Raw genomic sequence first — 19,838 nt, 5'->3', positions numbered from 1 at the left:
AATAAGTGCATTAATCATTAATGAATATGGCTCCTTTTTCATGCTTTCTTTTTTTCAATTTGTTTGAAACTGAAATATCCTCTCTGACAGCAACATATCTGACAATTACACCCCGTTTATGGCAGAAAAATAGAGGAAGCGTCTAGTAGCCCAGTGGTAGTTACAGTACCTTGAATTCCTGTATAAAATAAAAGGGCAGTTCGCCTAGTAGACGCTAGACGTCAGTAGAATAAATGCCAGAGATTTTCTCCCTGTTTTCCAGGAAATAAAGTGAAACTACAACTGGGTAGATCCGTAGCGTATACTATCCTACCATACAGTTTATTCTTTGAGAATTATTGAAGGCCTCTCAGGTAAGGGATAATTACTTTTTCTCATTGTCTTTGTAATGAAGTAGCATGCGGACAGGAGGAAACCCGATGTTTCAAAATATAAAGGTCTAATCTGGACTTTGATCAGGCGATTTGGGATTGCGTATTGTCCACAAACTCAACTCATCATCTTCACTCCCACTGGATCTGAATTTAAACGCATAGGTTGCATATTCTTTCCTAAGATAAGCTAAATAAACTTGGCGGATTTGTTGATGTCAGTATCGCTCCCAGCTGATACAAACATTCCCTCTGGTACTTGGAAATGTTCCTCTTGTACTCCTGTGGTACTTGAGTTTGGCATCACAGGACAACCAAATACTGTGGTATATCTGCCATATCATTGTTATTATACTATCAATAGGGCCTAGTACTAGCCTACTGCTACGACTAATAATAATAATAATATTAGTAACCTAATAGTAACCTTTTTACTTTTAGGGTAGCCTATTTGTAAAGTTTGCTTCTGTACTCTTATTATTAGCCTTTTGGAAACCTGTTTATTCCATTTGCATTGTAATTTTTGATGACAGTGTGATGTGAAATTACTTTTTCTGCTTTCTCCTCAGGATGTCAGCTGTTAAAGTGACAGAGGGGAGTTTGAACGTGGAGTCTTGCAAAGCGCCACTGTTTTACAGACAGAGTGAACCTGCCACAGGGGAAGTCAGGATGTCAGTTTTGCTACTTCATGGCATCCGATTCTCATCAGAAAACTGGCTCAATATTGGCACTCTGGAGACGCTGGCCAAAGCAGGGTGCCGTGCCGTAGCCATCGACCTACCAGGTCAGTCTGTTGGGAATATGCTTGATGCAAAAGCCTTCATCTGTGCTTTGTCTCTCGCTCCTCCACCTCACAACTACAGTTTTACACTTCCCCCCCTCCACACACACACACACACACGGCCCTACTCTTCTCTCATGTTTGTCTGCCCTTCACTCTCTCCCTCTGTCCAAAAGGCCTTGGCCGGTCTAAGTCAGCAGAGGCTCCTGCAGCAGTGGGGGAGCTGGCCCCGGGAGGGTTTCTGAAGGAAGTGTGTGAGCGGCTGAGTCTGGGCCGGGTGGTGCTGATCAGCCCGTCGCTCAGCGGGATGTACTCCCTGCCCTTCCTCTTCCAGCACCAGGCTCTGGTACGGGCCTACGTCCCTGTAGCTCCCATCTGCACCGAGAAGTTCACCGCAGAGCAGTACCAAAGTATAAAGGTACAGTCTGTGTGCCAAATGTATGTGTCTACTTAATATTCCCTTTTTTTGTTTTCCTCCCCTGCAAAACCTTTTTTTTTTTTTACTGGATCTATAGGCTACACTTCTTTTCTTCTTGAAAGGATAATTCCGGCGACAGTGAATGTTAAGCCCATTTTCCAGCGTTCCCTCTCTCCCTTCTAAAAAATCCTGTGGGTTTTTACATGTTATTATGAGAGAAACAGTTATCATGTGACTTTTTTCCTACTTCTATGCCATTCACTTTCATTCAACTCCAAAATTAATTCAAAACCGAATTTCTGAGATAGTAAAGTAGGTGTAGTAATATAATCCATGGTGGAGATATGTGTGTCTACAAGCTTTCTGCCAGGCTTCACCTAATAAAGCATTAAAAAAAACCATTTTGTGACTGAAAAGTTCCTATTCAAATACATTTGAACATTTTTGAATGAATGTGTGCATTCAGAAAGCCCTCATTGGACGAACAGGGCAAGAGTAGGCGTTTCTATGACGTTAGGTGATTTGGGCAAAACACAGCAGCAGCATAGTTGCATCATCGGAACAATGTCAGATTCTGAAAATAAAAAAAAAATAAAAATACCTCTCCAAATGGTAACGTGACTATGTCTGTTTCACCCAAACTCTCATCACTCTTACACTTTTTTTTATTCATATCTGAAGTCACCGCTTAGACAGCACTACTCACCAATCACTAATGTAGTTACATCCCGCCTCATTTCAAGCCTCTCGGCTGAAGAAGACAGTTTTTTGCCTCAAAGTTGGTCCTGTGAAATGCATTAGAATAAGGTGCTAAGTAAGCAAGTTATTCAACATCTAGACGAACAAATCAGTAGGACCGGATGATAATAAAAAGCTGACACCTGTTTCAAATTTGAGAAAATACAGATAAAATGTATCTATGAAATCCCTCTAGCAACAGGTTACCACAAAAAAAGACAAGACAAAAAACAAACCACAGGAATTTCATAAGGGAGAGAAGGCACTCTGGGAAATGGACCGGAATCATCCTTTAAGTAGCGAAGGTGCCATCTTATGTGTGTTTGTGTGGGCCGCTCTCTCCTCCAGATCCCGGCTCTGGTTGTTTATGGCGACCAGGACACTCAGCTTGGAGAGGTGTCGCTCCGCAACCTGAGCCATCTGGCCAATCACAGCGTGGTGGTGATGAAAGGAGCAGGACACCCCTGCTACCTGGACGACCCCGACACTTGGCACAAGGCTCTCACAGACTTCCTTAATACGCTGTGAAGCTCCTCACTGTGTTTATGTGGATAGTGTTTGCACTGCAGGGCGAGTGGAAAGTCACTTTAAATCAATTTAGATTCCCGTCACTTTGCTCTTAGATTTCTCACACAGAAATGACTTTGAGGAGCTCTGTGCCATACATACTAAATGAGGAATACATTGCTTGATGTATGAGAAATTTAGGAATCTTGCAGCAATAACATTCTCATGCAGGACCTTTTTTGATGTTTTTATATCAGTCATGATGAAACTGCATATCTTTGAAAGTCATCTGTTCTGATAATGAGTGCAGATGAAGATCAAACGTTTCACACTGAAATACAATAAGGGCTTATTTTGTATTGTAATTGCTATTAGGGGGCGTATTAGAGCTAATATGATAAAATGAGTTATATCATGTTTCATAGATTTTATATATTACTTTGATTTAAATAATACAATAAAATAATCTGTCTCTAACTGGAAAAAAACAAACACCACACACTGAAATGAAGTGAAAAATATGAACATTATTTAATAACTGATTCTCTGTAATAAACAATTTGAAAATATTTTACAAGGAGTCACAGACACAATATTTTACAAATTTTACCCTCTTCTTTTTTTTAGCTTCATCTGTACAAAAGAATGGAGCGACATGGACCAATGCCCAGAAAGAAGGAGCTAAATCTTCCGCGCACACAAACATTCAAACTCACACACGTACAAGAAATAAACAAAAATAAATGAAAAACATTTGACTTCAGATCTCAAACTTATCAGCAGTGCTGTATTCCTATTTTTTTTTTACTTCACTTAAAATTCGACTGATTTTACTCTTTTTTTTTTTCAATGTTGCTGTTTTTTTTTTCACACACTTGGTCAAACATGGTCACATAGCACCAGACTACAGACTACAGAATCACATACACACGTGTCTTTCCCACAGAGACGCACCTACACAGATGCAGCGAGGGGCGGGAGGGGCGGGGCAGAGGGGCTACACCGAGACCCTCCCCTTTTTAGGGCTGGTCCTAAAGCAGACCCCTCCCTCTCATCCCAGGCTGGTCCATTTTTCTTTTCTGTGTTTTTTTCTTTTTTTTTCTTTTTCTTTTTTGGCAAAAGTAAATTTCTCAAACCACAGAAAACAGACCCGTGTCCCTCAGAACACTTTGGTGTTCCCCGTCGGGATACGCACACAGACGTCACTATGATTCTCTCCGACCTTCTGTTTGACACAGTCCCGCGCTGCGCTGTGGAGACCCACTCCCTGAGCCGGCCTCTCACACACCACACACACGCTCTCACAACGCCTGGGAAGTGAAGTCCTTGGCTTACTTCTGCCTAGCGCTTGACATCTCCCAGCTGGGCATGAATAAGTGTCATTACATGTTTGCTTATGTGTGTGCATTGTGCATAACGTCTCGGTGCAGGTGCGGCACGGACGTAGGCCTACATATTGATGTGTAAGACGGAACCGGGATAAGAGAGGGAGTCGCAGGGGGTACATTTCCACAGGCAGGTGTAGCGCTCATTTACAGACAGTGAAAATAGGGATCTACGGACGGAATTAATGGCACAGGACGGAGACAAACAAATGCCAGAATAGAATGCAACAAAACTGCATCAGGCATCAAATGACCGGCCCATACTGAACACTGAAAAGAGCCAATTGGAAATACAGATCTTCAATTTCAATTTGGTTAACAGTCCCTAAAATGAAATAGTCTCTCTAGTGAGTCAGATTTGTATGGAGCTGTGCTGCAGTTACTATGCCAGCATGTTTGTCTTATCAAATAGCATCAAGGACTCTGTACAGAATGTGAAATTTAAGGTTCAAATTGTAGTGTGACATTACCCGCCTGAGAATTACAATGAGGTTGGGTGGGTGAAAAATCAAGGTTGGAGGCTTTGAAATTTGAAACTCCCACCACTTCAAGCGTTAATCAAACAGGCATCAATCAATAACTAGTCATTCCAAGACGTAAAATACAAAACTAGAGCTCACTATACTTACTCCAGAACACTGAAAACCCAGGGGACTGAATATTTTGAAGGATCTAGGATTTGTGTGTGTGTTTGTGTGTGTGTGTGTGTGTGAGAGAGAGAGAGAGAGAGAGAGAGAGAGAGAGAGAGAGAAGAGAGTACAGTGTACATAAATGAATTAGAGCTCCATACTGTATAACACTAAGGCATTTAGAGAGGCTTTGTAACTATGTTGCCTTTGAAACAGAAAACACTGACATACTAAACATTCTTTCGGACACCTCTGAATCAAAGGGGCTGCATCGCTCCCTTGGGATAATATTTAAGCAGACTGATCGTTAAAGATGGATTGGATTTTTTTGTTTTTGTAAAATCCCTTCCCCCCCCCCCCCCCCACGACAATGTTGTATTACACTTTGTCCATTGCAACATAGGAACAATAAAACAGCCATGCTACCACAACTGTCATTCCTCAGACACTCCACTCATTTAAAAGACATTCCCTTTGAGGGTGAAACGCAAACGAACATACGTACTGTACATCCATACACAAACACAAACGCACATACAATTCAGGCAGAAACGCAACTATAGCAGTCAAGTGGCCCTATAAACGTTCTATGGCCAGTTAAGTCGCTTTATACTGATAGTGTATCATAGCTCTATACATGGCTTTGTAAAGGAACGGTATAGTAACTCCATATGATGGCAGTCGGGTAGCTCTGGAAGGGTACAGTGACCGCAGCCAAGTGGGTGACTACATTAAGCTAGAGCCAGTAGGGAGGCTCTGTATAAAGCTATCTCTATAGCCAACAGGTTGACTTTATCAGGATCCTGTATTATCCAAAGCCTAAGAGATGGCTGCTCTATAAAGATACTATACAGTAGCTCTACCGTATACAGCCAATGCGTTCCAAAACAAAGTGCATCAAGGCACTATGAAACAGAGAGTGGCTCCTAAACATGGGAGTCTAAATGACATTTCACATCATATTGATCAAATGACATGTACTGTAACAGATTACAACCAGACTGCAATGTGATCACCATATTTAGTGGCCTCTTCTGCACTTTTGTTTTGTTTGAAATGTTGATAAGCCCCTATCCCCCAGCAGCGAATGGTCTGAAGTTAGAACAGCATCAGTCAAAGGTAATACAAGCTTTAAAGAATTTGCCAAAACCCACCTGGAACTACTATGAGACGATCATGAGGCAGAGATATTGGTATGTCTGTTGTGTATACAGAAGTAAAGCACATACAAATTGTGATTAGGAACATCAGTAGAGGTTACTGGAGAAGCCTCATGAGGATTGGCAGAGGTGAGCTTTCGCATCAGAGAGCACAAGGGTTTTTACATCAGTCCAAACCAGAGGTCAGAACGGTCTATTGATCATAAAGGAGAATACTACACAACACTGACAATGCTCCTGACCAAACTGCAGTCACCGAATACTGATTCATATTTCACAGCAGTCTCACAAACCACACTATCCTTCACAGGTGTGTGGGCCAGACAGCACTAGCCTTAAATAATAATTAAAAGAAAAATACTTCATGAAATGAGATTACCACCACATAATTCCAATAACCTCAATGCGCCTTTTGAAAGGCATTAACCTGTAATTAAGTTTGACAGTAGAGCTGTACGAGATGAATCAGCATTCAGTTTCTGTCTCTTCCTCATACAGTTTATCCTAATTCTAAATCAGAAGCCTTTTTCCTCTTGCTAATTTGGCTATAAAAATAAGACCACATGAAAGTCTATCTCATTTTGGCAAGAAGTAGATATAGTGCATAAATTAATTCATGTCTTTTTAAGTTAACACCTAACAACTTCCTTTTCAAATTATAACCTAAATATATGTTTGGAATACTCATCATTTCAGCAGTTTATACTTGACATTTTGTATACTTGAAAGTTCTTTTTTTTTCTCCGTTATATTCTGTTATGGTGGATATAACTGAATGGTCCTTATGAGAGGCGAATGACAGAGGGGTGAAACTCTGAGATGAAGGAGAGAGAGGGAGGCCGAGTCTCACCATCTGTCTGACGAACAGAGGCGAAGGTGGACGGACAACCTGAACTCCCCAGTCCATATGTGGTAGGAGGTCTGTGACAAGGACATCAACCTGTCCTTTTCCCTCCTCCTCTTGACGGTGGAGGTGGCGGGGTTTGCTTTTTTTTTTTCTTTTCTGACATTGCCTCTGATGATCCAGGTGGTCCGACACCACCCACTCTTCCTGCAGATGAAGGTAACTGGCTGAGGACGCAAAAGTCCGGCAGTTGTCACTAAGCAACAAGAACTGAAGCGAGCTGGGCAGCGCGGTACTCAGGGCTTCCAACTTGCCGTGATGGGAAGTCCCATTATTACCTATGACTATATCAGGGGTAGGGCATAGGGGCGCGGGGTTTGGATGGGGAAGAAGCTCGGGAGGGCTAAGAGGGGGATAAGTGGAGGAAATGGAATTAATGTAGTAGAGACAGAATATGGGGGCTGGCGACTGGATAAAGCACAACCAGCTGAACGGCCAGTAAGGTGTAGAGGGAAGGACGGAAGGAGTGGCCCCGCCCACAGTCTGATGTGTTCTCCTGCAGAGGGAAAAAGGTACAGTAGCTGTAATTACATCTGATACACAGAGTGACACAGTCAGAAACTTTTTTGAATACAATATGTCCGTGGAAAGCCATGTTACATTTATTCCTTATGCTTTTTAACGTGTTTCACCAAGTAGCTAATTTGTACTGTGTGCCTGTATGTAATTACGGTACTACATTAGCTGTAGATATGTCACTGCACCAATGCCACAAAGACAAATTGCTGTACATTATTTGTACTTGGAAATTTAAAGAGATTCTATCTCAGATCTGAATGTTCATGTCAGAAAATTACTGGAGACTATTTTAGGGATTCTAGTACTTATTCAAAAGTTACTAATACCTATTCTTACTTTGTTTTCATTAGTGTATATTTTATGAACATTTGTATTAGTACCTATAATTGCAAATTATTAACTAACTAGCCTAGGGAATGAATGTTATAACATCTTAAATTGCCTATTTGCTTATATTTGAATATTTGTGCAAATCGGTGTCATGTTGGAAAATCTTACCGCACGGTTATTGTCAAAGCAGGTGGAGGGTCCTTTTCGATAGCGTGCCACATTCATGTCTTTACATGGATTATCCTCCTTGACTGGAAATGATACAGTTAAGGAATGTTACAATCCCCTCAATTTCCACAATTTTTCCTGATCTTTCATCATTCACCTGCACATTGATGGCAGTTCTACAAATGTAAATGACTGGTCATAATTCACACCATGGATAAAAATAACCACAAAATGAATATGAAATGTTTCCACAGGCATGTTAATAAGGAGAATGTAGCGATTAGAGAGTCTCTTCTCTGCCGATAGATGTGCAGTGTGAAAAAAGATACACTCCTCCTCCTCCTGGGACAGCTTGTCTATCTCGCAGGTGTTGCAGGGCATCTTCTCCGCCACCACAAACAGCAAGTTGGTGTTGTTTATCCTCTTGGCATGAATCAGCCTGCAGAGAGACAACTCTGTCAACAACCCCCCCTCTGCTCTCTTACATCACAGGCTCATTTGCTAATGGATCAGCCAGCTTCACGGGACAGTCTTACAAGGCTCATTTAGCCAATGATGTGACCATTTCATTAACTCTGATGTGGTTTAATCATCAGCAATGTTTATTAGCTCCAACAGAACGATAAATCTAGCTTGCTAACTGTGCCTCTGTCACACTACGTTTGTTTGTGGTGTGTGCGTGTTGAGTGCATGTATGCGTGTTTATGTCTGTGTGTGTATTTTCTAATGCATACAAACCTGGAGCAGTTGCCACAATCTTGCAGCATGTTGTAGGAGCTGCTGATATTACTGAAGTAGTACTGGGTCTGGATCATCACGCAACTCCTCTCTTTGGAGTCCATTCCCTCTGCATCCACCTCATCTGTAGGATTACATAAGCACCAAGACATAAGGGCTGTGGCTGCACTTCTCATTTCAATGTGGTTTTTGAGATCTGATTCTAAACATCAGATCACAACTCTGTATGTCCACACTTGGCCTGAAAATGCTGTCATGTACTGTATCTCCTATGACTGTATGAATGAATGAATGAATGAATGAATGAATGAATGAATCAACCAATCAATCAATCAATCAATCAATCAATGACATTTTATTTCGTGTTAATGGCCCATCCCACATGAGATTATATGACACAGTGTTTTACAAACCTAAAAAATCGCCATGAAGGGCAAGGCTCAGAAGGATATTTATTTAAATCTGTCTGCATTTCTTTTTCCCACTCTCCATCTAAAGATAAAGCTGGATTACATCCAGACTACATAGAATTCCAATCACACTGCGAGCCTGACTCTTTTCATGTCTAGTTTTCAAGATCCAATACAAATGAGACCAAAATTAGATTTCAGCGCATCAAGTCTATCATCTAATGACTGCTGTCATGATCGGATGATTAAAGTCACATTGAAACGGCAAGTGTAGCCAAGGATACCAGTTTTACGAGCAGGCTGTGCACATTCATGCTCATTCACTGATGAACCAATTAAACTTTGTCTATGCATTTTAAGTTTATACGTTTATAAGCCTGAGTTAGATCAGTCTGAGATAAAACAGTTAATGTTCTGTTAATTTCACATGCTGGCATGCAAAACACCCAACTAAAATTCAGTGAAAATGTCTGTTGTTTGCACCCACCTGTGATGAACCAACTGTGATAAGCCATTCCATATATGAACTGCTGGAACAAGGACCTGGGAAGAAGGACAGGGTGTGAATAACATAAATTTGCAAAAAATTGGATTAGTGCGCTGATTTTTTGTGGAGCATATGGCATTGTAGAATATAAGGAATATAAGGCATTGTATTGCAACAAGTATATTTCTTCAGGTATGGTACTTACCATGCAGCTGCTGATGTCCACCAAGCCAGGTTTACAAAGTCTGCAATGGTGGGCTGTTGACATGGAGGAAAGGTGGAAAAAATAGATTAACTATACTGTACAGTATGTACATCATATCGACTAATTTATATGCACATATCAATCATACCATCCATCCATCTAATCATCCATCCATTCATCTAATAATCCATCCATCCATCCATCCATCCATTTAGTACATTCCCATCTATTCCATTCCATCCACTGATTACATCTAGTCGTCTCCAATGTTGAGTGTTATGTTCTTACCACAAATACTCCTCTGGGTGCAGCCCCGGCTTCACTGTTCGGCATACGTTCACACACAGACTGGTAGTCAAATGACTGCTTGCGGCTGTAGAAGGAGCTGTTGTAGAGCGCGTGCATCAAGTAGGGGTCCACATCACTGAAGAACATGCCCACCTGCGGAGTACAGGAAAACACTGGTCAAGCTCTGTGTAAGGATTCTCAGAAAAGAAATTACCTTCAGCATGAAGAGTCATTTATTAATTTCACCTTGTTCCAGTCTTCTTTCTGATTGGACATGATTAGGAATCCACCGTCATCTATCAAATAACACAGAAGATCCTGCAGACAGGACCAGAGATGGACTGTTAGATGAGACCGCAGCTGGAACTGTACAATACAGCTTTACAGGTAGCTCATGAAAAATGTCTTGAAATGATAAATCTTACATCACTGTTGGCTTCGCAGTCCATTTCACAGGCACTGTTAGGTCCGCACTGCCATAGAGAAAAACGCAGGTCATCATCTTGTGGTAAAGACTTACAGCACAGATGCAAATTCTTGTACAACATACTTTTTTGTCAACTGCATGCTTGATATTATGTTACCGTGTCTGAGCCTTGACGGTTGTCTGTATGGTTGCTAGCGAGAATCTTGAACTTATCCACCCAGGCTTCAAGGTCTAGTTTCACTCCAACCACTAACAGGAATAAGTTCGGAAAGGGTTAAGATCCAGAAAGAAAGAAAGAAAGAAAGAAAGAAAATGCAAGAAAACAGACAGACACACATACACACACAGCAAACACACGCATAGACTCGTCCACTCAAAGACTAACAAAGACAAAGTGACAGAAAAGACAGACAGAGATATAATTATCTTTGCCTTGTTGTGAACATTTTCTCTATTATCTGCCAATGTTAATAGTCAAGACTCTCTCTCTCCCTTTCAAAACCGGGCCCACCTGCAGGTTTGATGGTCTTGCCTCCCACTGTGATCTCCACGGCCGTGCTGACCAGCACCCCTATGGTGTCATTCTCTGGGTTCAGCAGCTCGTCCCTTGCTGCCAGGGGGAAACAAACAGAACATCAAGCCAGGAGGGGGGTCAGGAACAAAGAGCAACAACATCATATGGCTCTGTGTGAGATATAGCCGCGCACTAAAAGCATCACTCACCCGTTCGATAAGGCGCTCGAAAGATGTAGCCTTTGTTGTCCAGACTGCGGCGGTAATAGCTGGCATTAAACGGCTCAGGGTCTTCCTCCCAGGTCTCTGCAGCCCTGAGATTTAAGACCACGGACAGGCTCAGGACACTGCAGCTGTAAATCTGTGATGTACAACAAGCTGCCTGCACTGCTCACCGCTCTCCTAAATGTTTATGAACCGTTTAAAATCTTCACAACTTGCCACATCAAAACAGAACAAAGTGAAAGTCATAACGGAACTGCGGAGCTGCCGCAAGTCAAGTCTGGCGAACAGACACATAGCCTTGATGAGGAGTGAACTCACTTGTTGGGAAACACTCTTGTGATTCCTCCATCTGTTGCGGCAAACACGGCCAAGAAGCCGTACCTGCACACCAGAACAGAGGAGAGAGGGGAAATTAGAAAATTTGCTATGTACGTATGCAGATGTGTGTATTGTATATATGCACATGTACTGTATGTATGTACTGTATGTGTGAGTATGTGTACATGCATGTGTATAAGTGTGTATGGATGTGTGTATATGTGCTTACATGTATGTCTTACACAGATGTACACCTATGTCCTTTTATGTATACATAAATACATCTACATCTTACGTCTCTCTCATTTTTCATCAGCTTTATTCTTATTCTTATTACTGTTGTTATTGTTTTCCTTTTTTGTTTTTCTTTAAAAACATATTATTAACCTTTTTGTTATGTGGTTTGGATTGTTTGTATGGTGGATTAAAAAAAGAATATAATAAAAAAAAAAGAAAATTTGCAAAGTATGCAAACCCCATTTCCCTCAGTACTGGTTGACAGTACTCACGTATTCAGGTCTTTATTCTTCCACACTTTCTCTACCAGTTGTCTGATGATGCCAGTGTCCAGAATCAGGTTATGAAGGAGCAGATTGTCACCTAAACATGATCAAAAAGTAGAGATGACCAAAGACAGGACAAACAAATAGAATATCAGTCACTCGGACAGAATATCAGTTAAATTCACATTAGATATGAATGCCTCCCTTGTCTACTAGTGACAAGAAAAAAACAGGACAGGGGAATCACTTCTAATGCATTCTTATTTTCTTATATTTTGCTGGCTTGGGAACCCGTTGCCATTCTCCACACTCTTCCTGGTTGTACTTATCTCCTAGTGACCAGACAGTGTGTGAGAGAAGACCGAGGAACTCACATTGTTTGGAGTCAGGTGTCACCTTCTCCATGAGAGCAATGAAGTTCAACAGGAACTCAGTGTTGTTGTTGGACAGTTCCAGATCATTGCAGTATTCCCTGAGGAGAGCCAAAGCATTTTTTTTTTTTTTTAGCTCCGAGAAATAAGGTGAAAACAAGCATGCGTACGTAATGTTTACTCTCCCTCTTGCCTCATTTATCCCTTATATAGGGATAGGGCAGCACTACTTTGGGATGCATGAGCCCATACACACGTTCCTCTCATACTCTCTTATGCAGCATGCATGTCCTGAGGGTATATTCCAATATGCTGACAAGGCTGTCAGTCAAAATGAAATATGGATTGGATTGCTGAGCACAGCACAGGCAGCACAATGAAGGAGCGACTTTATCTGTGTTTCAGAATAAGGGGTGCAGCTCGAGGCCATGAGGGTTCGATAACAAAAGAGCACATGAGGATTTCATTCATTTTTTTCATACATCATAGTATTTTGGAGCTATACTTTATGCAGTAAAATATCCATTATATTCTTAACTTTACATTGCATACATTAACAAACACGAATGAATTCATATGAGATAAAAACATGCAGCACCACAGCAGCTGCATGCAAAGGGGATTTGATGCGCCTTAGGAGAGGTACTTAGGACAGGAAGGATATATTTTGGTATAGAGGGGGGTGGCTTGGGGAAGGGAAGGGGTAAATGCACACACTTACACACAGCGCAAAACTCAACATCACAAAACTCCATAAAACAGAAAGGTGTAATTCAGGAAAGCAGATGATAGATATAAAATGTTGAATGTGGAGCGAAAAAAACAATACACTGGGCGCTGAAAGACATGGAGACAAGACTAAAAAGTGATGACCACCAACGACAGCAAGCATTCACACAAGGCTACCTGGGAGCTATGAATACATGTCCTTCGGACTCAAAACTGTTTGGCAGCAGTGATTCAAAATCTGCAACAGAAAGGGGAAGATTATCTGGGAAGAGCCATAAGCAGAGCAGTGGGGAGTTGTGGGTAAACAGCAGCTGTTCTTCAGAGGTGCAGGGACGCAGAAGGGAGTTTACCATAGCAACATTGAGGAATCATGGGGGAACACCAGCGTTAGCCAATATGGTGCCTAAAAATGGAACCTGACTCTCAATGGACGACTGCTTTAGTTTCACAAGCACTCACGTCTTTTTCTTTTCTTTATCACTTTGTCATCCAACAATCTCCAATTCGTTTGGTTTCAATCTAATATACTTTGGATGTCTGAGAACTGACTTACCAGACATCATATGCCAGGAAGCAAGTTCTCAGACACATTACCCACAATGAGTGCTTTTTATTCAGGCAGGCATCAACATGGCCAACTATTGCAAGGGAGGTGGGTGGAGGTCCTGATGGAAGTGGTCACCCCTCAGACTGGCAGGGGAGAGGGCACAGTGAGACACATAATCGGGGGAGATGCATTGCATTGTGAAGGGCATGTGGAAGGGCAACTTGCTTGATCTGTCATAGACAAAACAAAAAAAATCAACCATCGTTACGATCTTAACAGATGAGCCTCCTACGAATCCAGCATATTTCTGTTTTTTTCATCATATCAGACCTGTAATTGTGCGCAGAAGAGCAATGCAATATATTTTGAGAACTAAAATAGAGTGCCCAGGTAGTGTTCCGCCCACAATGCCGTGCACATCCGGGTCATGTTTACTGAGGAAGCGGCGGGCCGTGCCCCAGGCAGTCTGAGGGGTGAGAGGGGAGGGAGACAAGCTGATGGAGACAGGGATTACAGAGGGACGACAAACGAGTCAGGCGCTGCACCCAGGGGCACCCAGGACACCTGGCGACATGAGAGGACCTGGGTGGGCAGGACACAGCTCAGCCCTGTACGGTCAGTCTGCAGCCACTGCAGCTATCATGGTTCAGGTGTAGATGAGATAGTATGGCAACTAATAAACATTAAAGAAGTTTTATTTTTTAATATAAAGTGCAGCTAAGTCAAAATGTCATGAGCTTCATTTACTGATCCTGATTTACTTTACTGAATTAACTTAACAGCGATAGTTATATCCTACGTATGTACAAATATATTGTTATAGCTAAGGTATGGCTCTATAAAATTAAGATTGTAGAGACGTGTGTTTAGCTTCCTATGAATATGCTATGGCAAGGATTATAAATCCTTTCCGTAGAGCTCAATATGCCCTAACTTGTTATAGCCACTATCACTAATAACGGGGGACTGTTTTTAAATTCAACGAAAGATCCGTCAAAACCTGTGCACTAGTGTGAGAATTAGTTAAGACATATTTTAGCTACATGACATTGTAAGAGAATGATAGAGAGAAAGATAGAAGCAGACAAAAGAGAGTGAAACAGAAACAATGACACAGAAAGATAGAGAAAAGGAAGATGACAAAAGAAAGAAATATGGACAAAGAGAGAGTGAGAAAAGAGACAGAGAGAAAGACAGAGAGAGAGAGAGAGAAGGTAGACACAACCCGTTTGGAGCTATCGACAGAAGGGAAAGGATTAGGGGGACAAAAGACAAAAGTTTTAACAGAGAGCATGAATATCTGTCTTCCTTGGGTGCGGTGGGTGTTTTGCGTTACTGGAGCAGCGGATACGTGAGGGTGAGGCTAGGGACTGGAGGAGCCATCGTGAGAGATGTGGGATCTGAGCTGCAGCGAGAGGGTGGGTGGGTGGAGAGTGAGGAGGAGGAGGAGGAGGGGGGGGGGGGGGGAAAGGGAGCAAGAGGAGGGAGAGGAAGAGGGAGGAAGAGGAGGGTCCTGAAGGCAAGACGGGCAGGAACAGAGGCAAGCAGGCTGGGACAGGTGAGGGTGGGGGGGCAGCAGGAAGAGGTTTAGGACGAGAGGTGTGGGAGGAGGCAGCGGTAGGGAGTAGGAAGTAAAGGTGGGGTACGTGGACCAATATGGAGTATACTTGCCCTTGGTGTATGACACTGTGTGGATCCATCAGAGAAGGAGTGAGCAAGAAAAGAAACAGGGGATCGGGTGGGAAGGGGGGTCACAGACAATATTTTATTCAATTACTGTTTGAATAAAAATATTGTTTTCTTAAAAGAAAGAAACCAATTAAGTCAAACAAGACAAGAGAGAAAAGAAATGAAGAGCAAACACCTTATTTGCAAGAGCAAACGAGAAACGGAACAAACAAAAGGAAAGGAAAACTTGGAAATCCAGGAAAAGGAAATATAAGGAAACAGTAAAGACGAAACCAGTATTGTGAAAGATAACCATGGACTAGCCAAAAATCAAAACGAAATAGAATGCACCAGGAAAAGAGGGGAGTAACAGGGTCTGGAGAGAGAAAGAATGAGAGAGACAACAGGTGTCCCCATTCAGACCCACACAACCCAAACTCCCACATTGGACAAGCCCTTGGCCCGGGCCGTGTGGGAGTTTATCTACCGAATGATTCCAAAGCTGAGAAACATCTCACAGCAATCCAACAGAAAAAAAACAAATAACATAAAAAAATCACACATAACTAAGGAAAAACTCCCCAAATCATAAAACTCATCATAAGGAGTGAAAAGCATGCATGTTTTCACAGTTTTTCAGAACATCAAATACTTTGAACACAGATGCTTCAGAATCATTACTTGGTGGAGAAGAGGCGAGAGCATTTGGCAAAAAAAATAATAGCACAAGGTCACCATTATTTTCACCTGAGTAACACAGTAAAACCACAGCTTTCACCTTTCTGTCATTTCAGTTTGTTGTTTTTCTTCAGCGAGTGTGAAGAAAAAACATCACCATTTTACAGCACAGCATGGAGACAGGAGGGAGTAGGGGGCAGTAGAGGAGTCTGGGGGACTCCAGGTATGATCCTGCCTATCAGATAGCGAAGAGGGGGGAGAGGAGGGGGTAGAGGTAAGGACGGGGGGGTTGGGAGCGGGGCGAAGGGGGCGGGGCGGCGGGGAAGAGGACCCCGCTTGGACGCTCCCTATGATGACGCTGGAGACCCAGGACGAAGGACTGAATAAGAGCCGGAGCGTAAGGTCATATTTGGGAGAAAGAGAGGAATAGAAACTGGAAAGAGAGAGAGAGAAGAGAGGCAGAGAGAGAGAAAGAGAGACAGAGAGAGAGGAGAGAGAGAGACCTCAGTGTCTGCTGGGTATTCCCTGGTACTTACACTGCACCTGAAGGATCTGGTCACTCAGGTTGGCCTTGATGTGGTTCTCACTGTATGTGGGCAGTACCAACCCCAGACTGTGGTAACGAGGCAGAGGCAGAAAATCAGCAACACATATGCATGCTCACATAGACATAAACTCTTACACATGTAGACACACACACACACACACACACACACACACACACACACTCCCATGCACACACACGTACAGTATATAGGCAGGCATCCAGGCAGTGATACTGTAATTCATGTGAAATGATGAAAGGTTTAAAACAAATGTTCCAGATTAAAGGGAAATACCACATCAGTCTGGCTTTGCAACATGACATCCCTACGCCCTCAGGCGGTTTGATCTGTGCTAGTGAATATTTACTATCTTCTCCCAACGTCAGAAATTAAAGAGGAAAAAAATACGTCCCGCCCCTTAATCTGTGGTGCCACACAAAGCTAAAATATAGCCCATAAGAGGATTAATTGGAACAGAGGGAAAGTAGGGCTGCGACAGTATCAGGTTCAGACTGACACCACTGCTACAGTATCTAGAATATAAAGCTAATTTAGATTCAAAGCAACATCAAACGTCTCCCATGCATTGTCTCTATAGTCTATAGTAATGCATATTATAGAGTTTATACTATACAGATTAGAGTTTTGGCTCTTTGATTTCTAGCTTTGGGAAAGAGTTGTTTATGTTGATGAGTACTGATTGGACCATCACAGGCCATAATAGTAACGCATGATCATTCTTAAATACATTGGAATTTCCCTTTGAGTTAAATATTAATAGAACTGTGGAAAGCCTCATATGGACTATGCAGCAGCCAGGACCAGGCACACTGCCAGCAGATATAATAAAAAACACACATTAGGCATTTGTAGGACTATTGAATATCATAAACTGTAATTTGCAGAGTGTTGCCTGGAGGAAATGTCACTATAATGCAACCTCAAATGTTCAACCAAGTTTTGAGATGAATAAACCATGCAGCTAATTTGTGCTTGGAGTACTGTTGTGGATTTTATGAGAAGGAATACGGTTCCTTAATTTGGGTGATTCAGATGAATCATTTAGTGCGTGTGCAGAAGGCAAATGAACAACTTGACTTCAGTCAGTAATAGGTTTAGTCTATTCCCATCCTTGATAGATGGCAGCTATACTCCTAAATTTACACACACTGTTGGTTGATGAATAACAGTTGTCAACCGCACGTCTCTGAGGCTCGTGTGATATATCTAACTCAAAGGGAAGAATCAAGGTTACGTGACGGCAGTATCAAAGTTGGACTTCACTCACAGGTTCAGGTTGTGCAATCTTGTGGTCTGAGGTCAGGTGGTGGCTGTTTGATTTCAACCTACCTGTAATCTGTGCCATCCACAGGTGTCCATGTGTACGTCCGCAGGGCCTCATCGATGTACCTCTGTTGTCACACAGCCACAAAACAAACCCTGATGAGTACCACTGTCATATCCCCAACACAAGCCTCTGACTATAATTAGAAGGAAACAACTCAGCAGATCCCAAACATACTAAGTGGTTCTGATTCATTATATCGCTATTCTGGAAGGTGCCATTTTGGATAATGATTGAGCCGCATATACTGATGACTTGCCTCATCAACTGACTTAATGAGCGTCCTGATTTTCTTTTGCCCTGGCCTGCCATCAATCATCTGCCGACGAATCTGAAAAGAGACAGAGAGATGGTACAGTGTGTGTTTGTGTGAGAAAAGGCATACGGAGACGCAGAAAGGGAACCACCGTGGACAAACAAGTGACAGAATCGCTAAATCGCTAAATCAAACAAATGGGAAATAAATATGAGCGATAATGCGATAACGGAATGATGTTTTCACCTCCTCCTTGTTGCTGTCCTCCAGCTCTGCATCCAGAAAGTCCAGAGTGACGGGCTCTCTGAAGTTAATGATCTGAACAGAGAGAGAAAGGAGGGGAGGATGGAGGGGGCGGGTTGGCGTCAGTCAGCAGGAATAATATCCAAACTTAGCTTGAGAATCAGGGGTGCGGAGGCTCGTGTGACGCGGGGCAGGGCGCAGCGTTGCTCCTACCTTGGGCTGCAGGTTGGGATGGAGCAGCACATAACCATTTGGGTCGATGGCGAAGGTGTAGCCATTGGCTCCAAGCTGTAGAGAAAAAGAATCGAGATGTGTTTCAATAACCATAAAGATGCAAAAAAACAGGAGAGTGAAATAGAATGTGCGTCGTGCTCACTCTATACGTCGGCGTCTTCTTTTTTATTTCGTTGATAGCGATATCTACTCCCATGACTCCAAGGATGAGCTGGTTCTGTACAAAGAACACAACAAAGCAATTACCATTTTATCCACAAACATGCCACTCTGCTCTTACCAGTTGCACCATCAGAGCATCCCGCAGAGCCAGTGGCTGTGCGTATGACGGAGCACATGGGCTGTGAGAGCGCTGAAAACATCTCCGTACCATCTGTGACTGATCATTTTGTGCGCGTATATCTACAGCCTATCGTAAACTGAGTCAGTTTGCTACAGTATCACTGCTTTAAGCCTGGATGATAAGCTCAGAGTAAATACTTTGGTCATGGGTACTGAGAGCTGGATGCATCTGTGCCAGAGGATGATAATGGGTAGTACAGGAGACAAGCTGTTGTGATGTCTGTTGTCACCTCAGGGGGGAGGTGTTGCCTTGAACAGCTGCAGCTGGGAGGACGCCATTACAAATGACTGATGATGATGGTCAACACCAAAGAGACGGAAAATCCTGAAATCCTGCTGCTACTCCAGTTCCTGTTGTGTTTAGCACTACATTCATCCCTGCCTATTCTGTCCATACTCAGCCTTAACCACCTGTAGAACAGTGATAATATTGAGCTTCTGATTGTTCCTACATTAATAATAAATGGAAAGACTCATTATTACAAAGGATTAGCTGGTCTAAAAAATCAAAGTGCTGTGTAAGTGTGTGAAAAAAAACCATGTATTGTATTGCAGTGTTGTTGCTACCTGAGAGTTTCCCCCATCAGCAGTGAGGTTGAAGACTGGCATTGTCCCAGTGATGACGAGGCCCAAACCCTAATAAATAAATTGCATAATTATATTATCCAGTGGATACAATGTTGCTAATCAATCTATTGAAAATCTAACCAATCTAATAAACCAATTTAAACATAATACTACAACAAACTGATACTGAATGAGATTAAAGTGTAACACAGAAACTACCTGTAGGAATTTCTCATTATTATTTTTTAGGGAAATAAGTTGTGATGGCATATTCTAATGCTATCATAAA

The 19,838-nt window shown here is 42.3% G+C and overlaps 3 protein-coding genes across 3 annotated transcripts in view; 2 read left to right on the top strand and 1 right to left on the bottom strand.

The window, feature by feature from the left end:
• The window catches only part of LOC139908569 (semaphorin-3F), a 287,062-nt gene that overhangs the window by 192,888 nt on the left and 74,336 nt on the right, over positions 1 to 19,838 (top strand). The window lies entirely within an intron of this gene.
• On the top strand, positions 272 to 3,392 carry abhd14b (abhydrolase domain containing 14B). Its single transcript, XM_071895236.2, has 4 exons — positions 272 to 353; positions 941 to 1,155; positions 1,329 to 1,570; positions 2,657 to 3,392. Exons 2-4 carry the CDS (start codon positions 942 to 944, stop codon positions 2,834 to 2,836), a joined length of 636 nt encoding a protein of 211 aa, XP_071751337.1. The 5' UTR covers positions 272 to 353; position 941; the 3' UTR covers positions 2,837 to 3,392.
• The window catches only part of cacna2d2a (calcium channel, voltage-dependent, alpha 2/delta subunit 2a), a 129,701-nt gene continuing 117,074 nt past the window's right edge, over positions 7,212 to 19,838 (bottom strand). Inside the window, exons 16-38 of the mRNA XM_071895165.2 lie at positions 19,550 to 19,618; positions 18,783 to 18,857; positions 18,620 to 18,694; positions 18,410 to 18,481; positions 18,167 to 18,238; positions 17,913 to 17,974; positions 16,554 to 16,630; positions 13,302 to 13,386; positions 12,399 to 12,496; positions 12,031 to 12,121; positions 11,522 to 11,584; positions 11,189 to 11,292; positions 10,977 to 11,075; positions 10,623 to 10,714; positions 10,464 to 10,511; positions 10,285 to 10,356; positions 10,039 to 10,191; positions 9,751 to 9,803; positions 9,546 to 9,601; positions 8,649 to 8,772; positions 8,240 to 8,349; positions 7,911 to 7,993; positions 7,212 to 7,389 (exon numbers count right to left, since the gene is read on the bottom strand). Of these exons, the coding sequence (XP_071751266.1) occupies positions 7,267 to 7,389; positions 7,911 to 7,993; positions 8,240 to 8,349; positions 8,649 to 8,772; positions 9,546 to 9,601; positions 9,751 to 9,803; positions 10,039 to 10,191; positions 10,285 to 10,356; positions 10,464 to 10,511; positions 10,623 to 10,714; positions 10,977 to 11,075; positions 11,189 to 11,292; positions 11,522 to 11,584; positions 12,031 to 12,121; positions 12,399 to 12,496; positions 13,302 to 13,386; positions 16,554 to 16,630; positions 17,913 to 17,974; positions 18,167 to 18,238; positions 18,410 to 18,481; positions 18,620 to 18,694; positions 18,783 to 18,857; positions 19,550 to 19,618 (1,956 nt within the window). The 3' untranslated portion in view covers positions 7,212 to 7,266. The remainder of the gene's footprint in view (positions 7,390 to 7,910; positions 7,994 to 8,239; positions 8,350 to 8,648; positions 8,773 to 9,545; positions 9,602 to 9,750; positions 9,804 to 10,038; positions 10,192 to 10,284; positions 10,357 to 10,463; positions 10,512 to 10,622; positions 10,715 to 10,976; positions 11,076 to 11,188; positions 11,293 to 11,521; positions 11,585 to 12,030; positions 12,122 to 12,398; positions 12,497 to 13,301; positions 13,387 to 16,553; positions 16,631 to 17,912; positions 17,975 to 18,166; positions 18,239 to 18,409; positions 18,482 to 18,619; positions 18,695 to 18,782; positions 18,858 to 19,549; positions 19,619 to 19,838) is intronic.

This window comes from Centroberyx gerrardi, chromosome 5 (genome assembly GCF_048128805.1).
Source record: "Centroberyx gerrardi isolate f3 chromosome 5, fCenGer3.hap1.cur.20231027, whole genome shotgun sequence".
NCBI lineage: Eukaryota > Metazoa > Chordata > Actinopteri > Beryciformes > Berycidae > Centroberyx > Centroberyx gerrardi.
The sequence above is the reverse complement of the archived record's forward strand: the minus strand, read 5'-3'. Positions and strand labels throughout refer to the sequence as shown.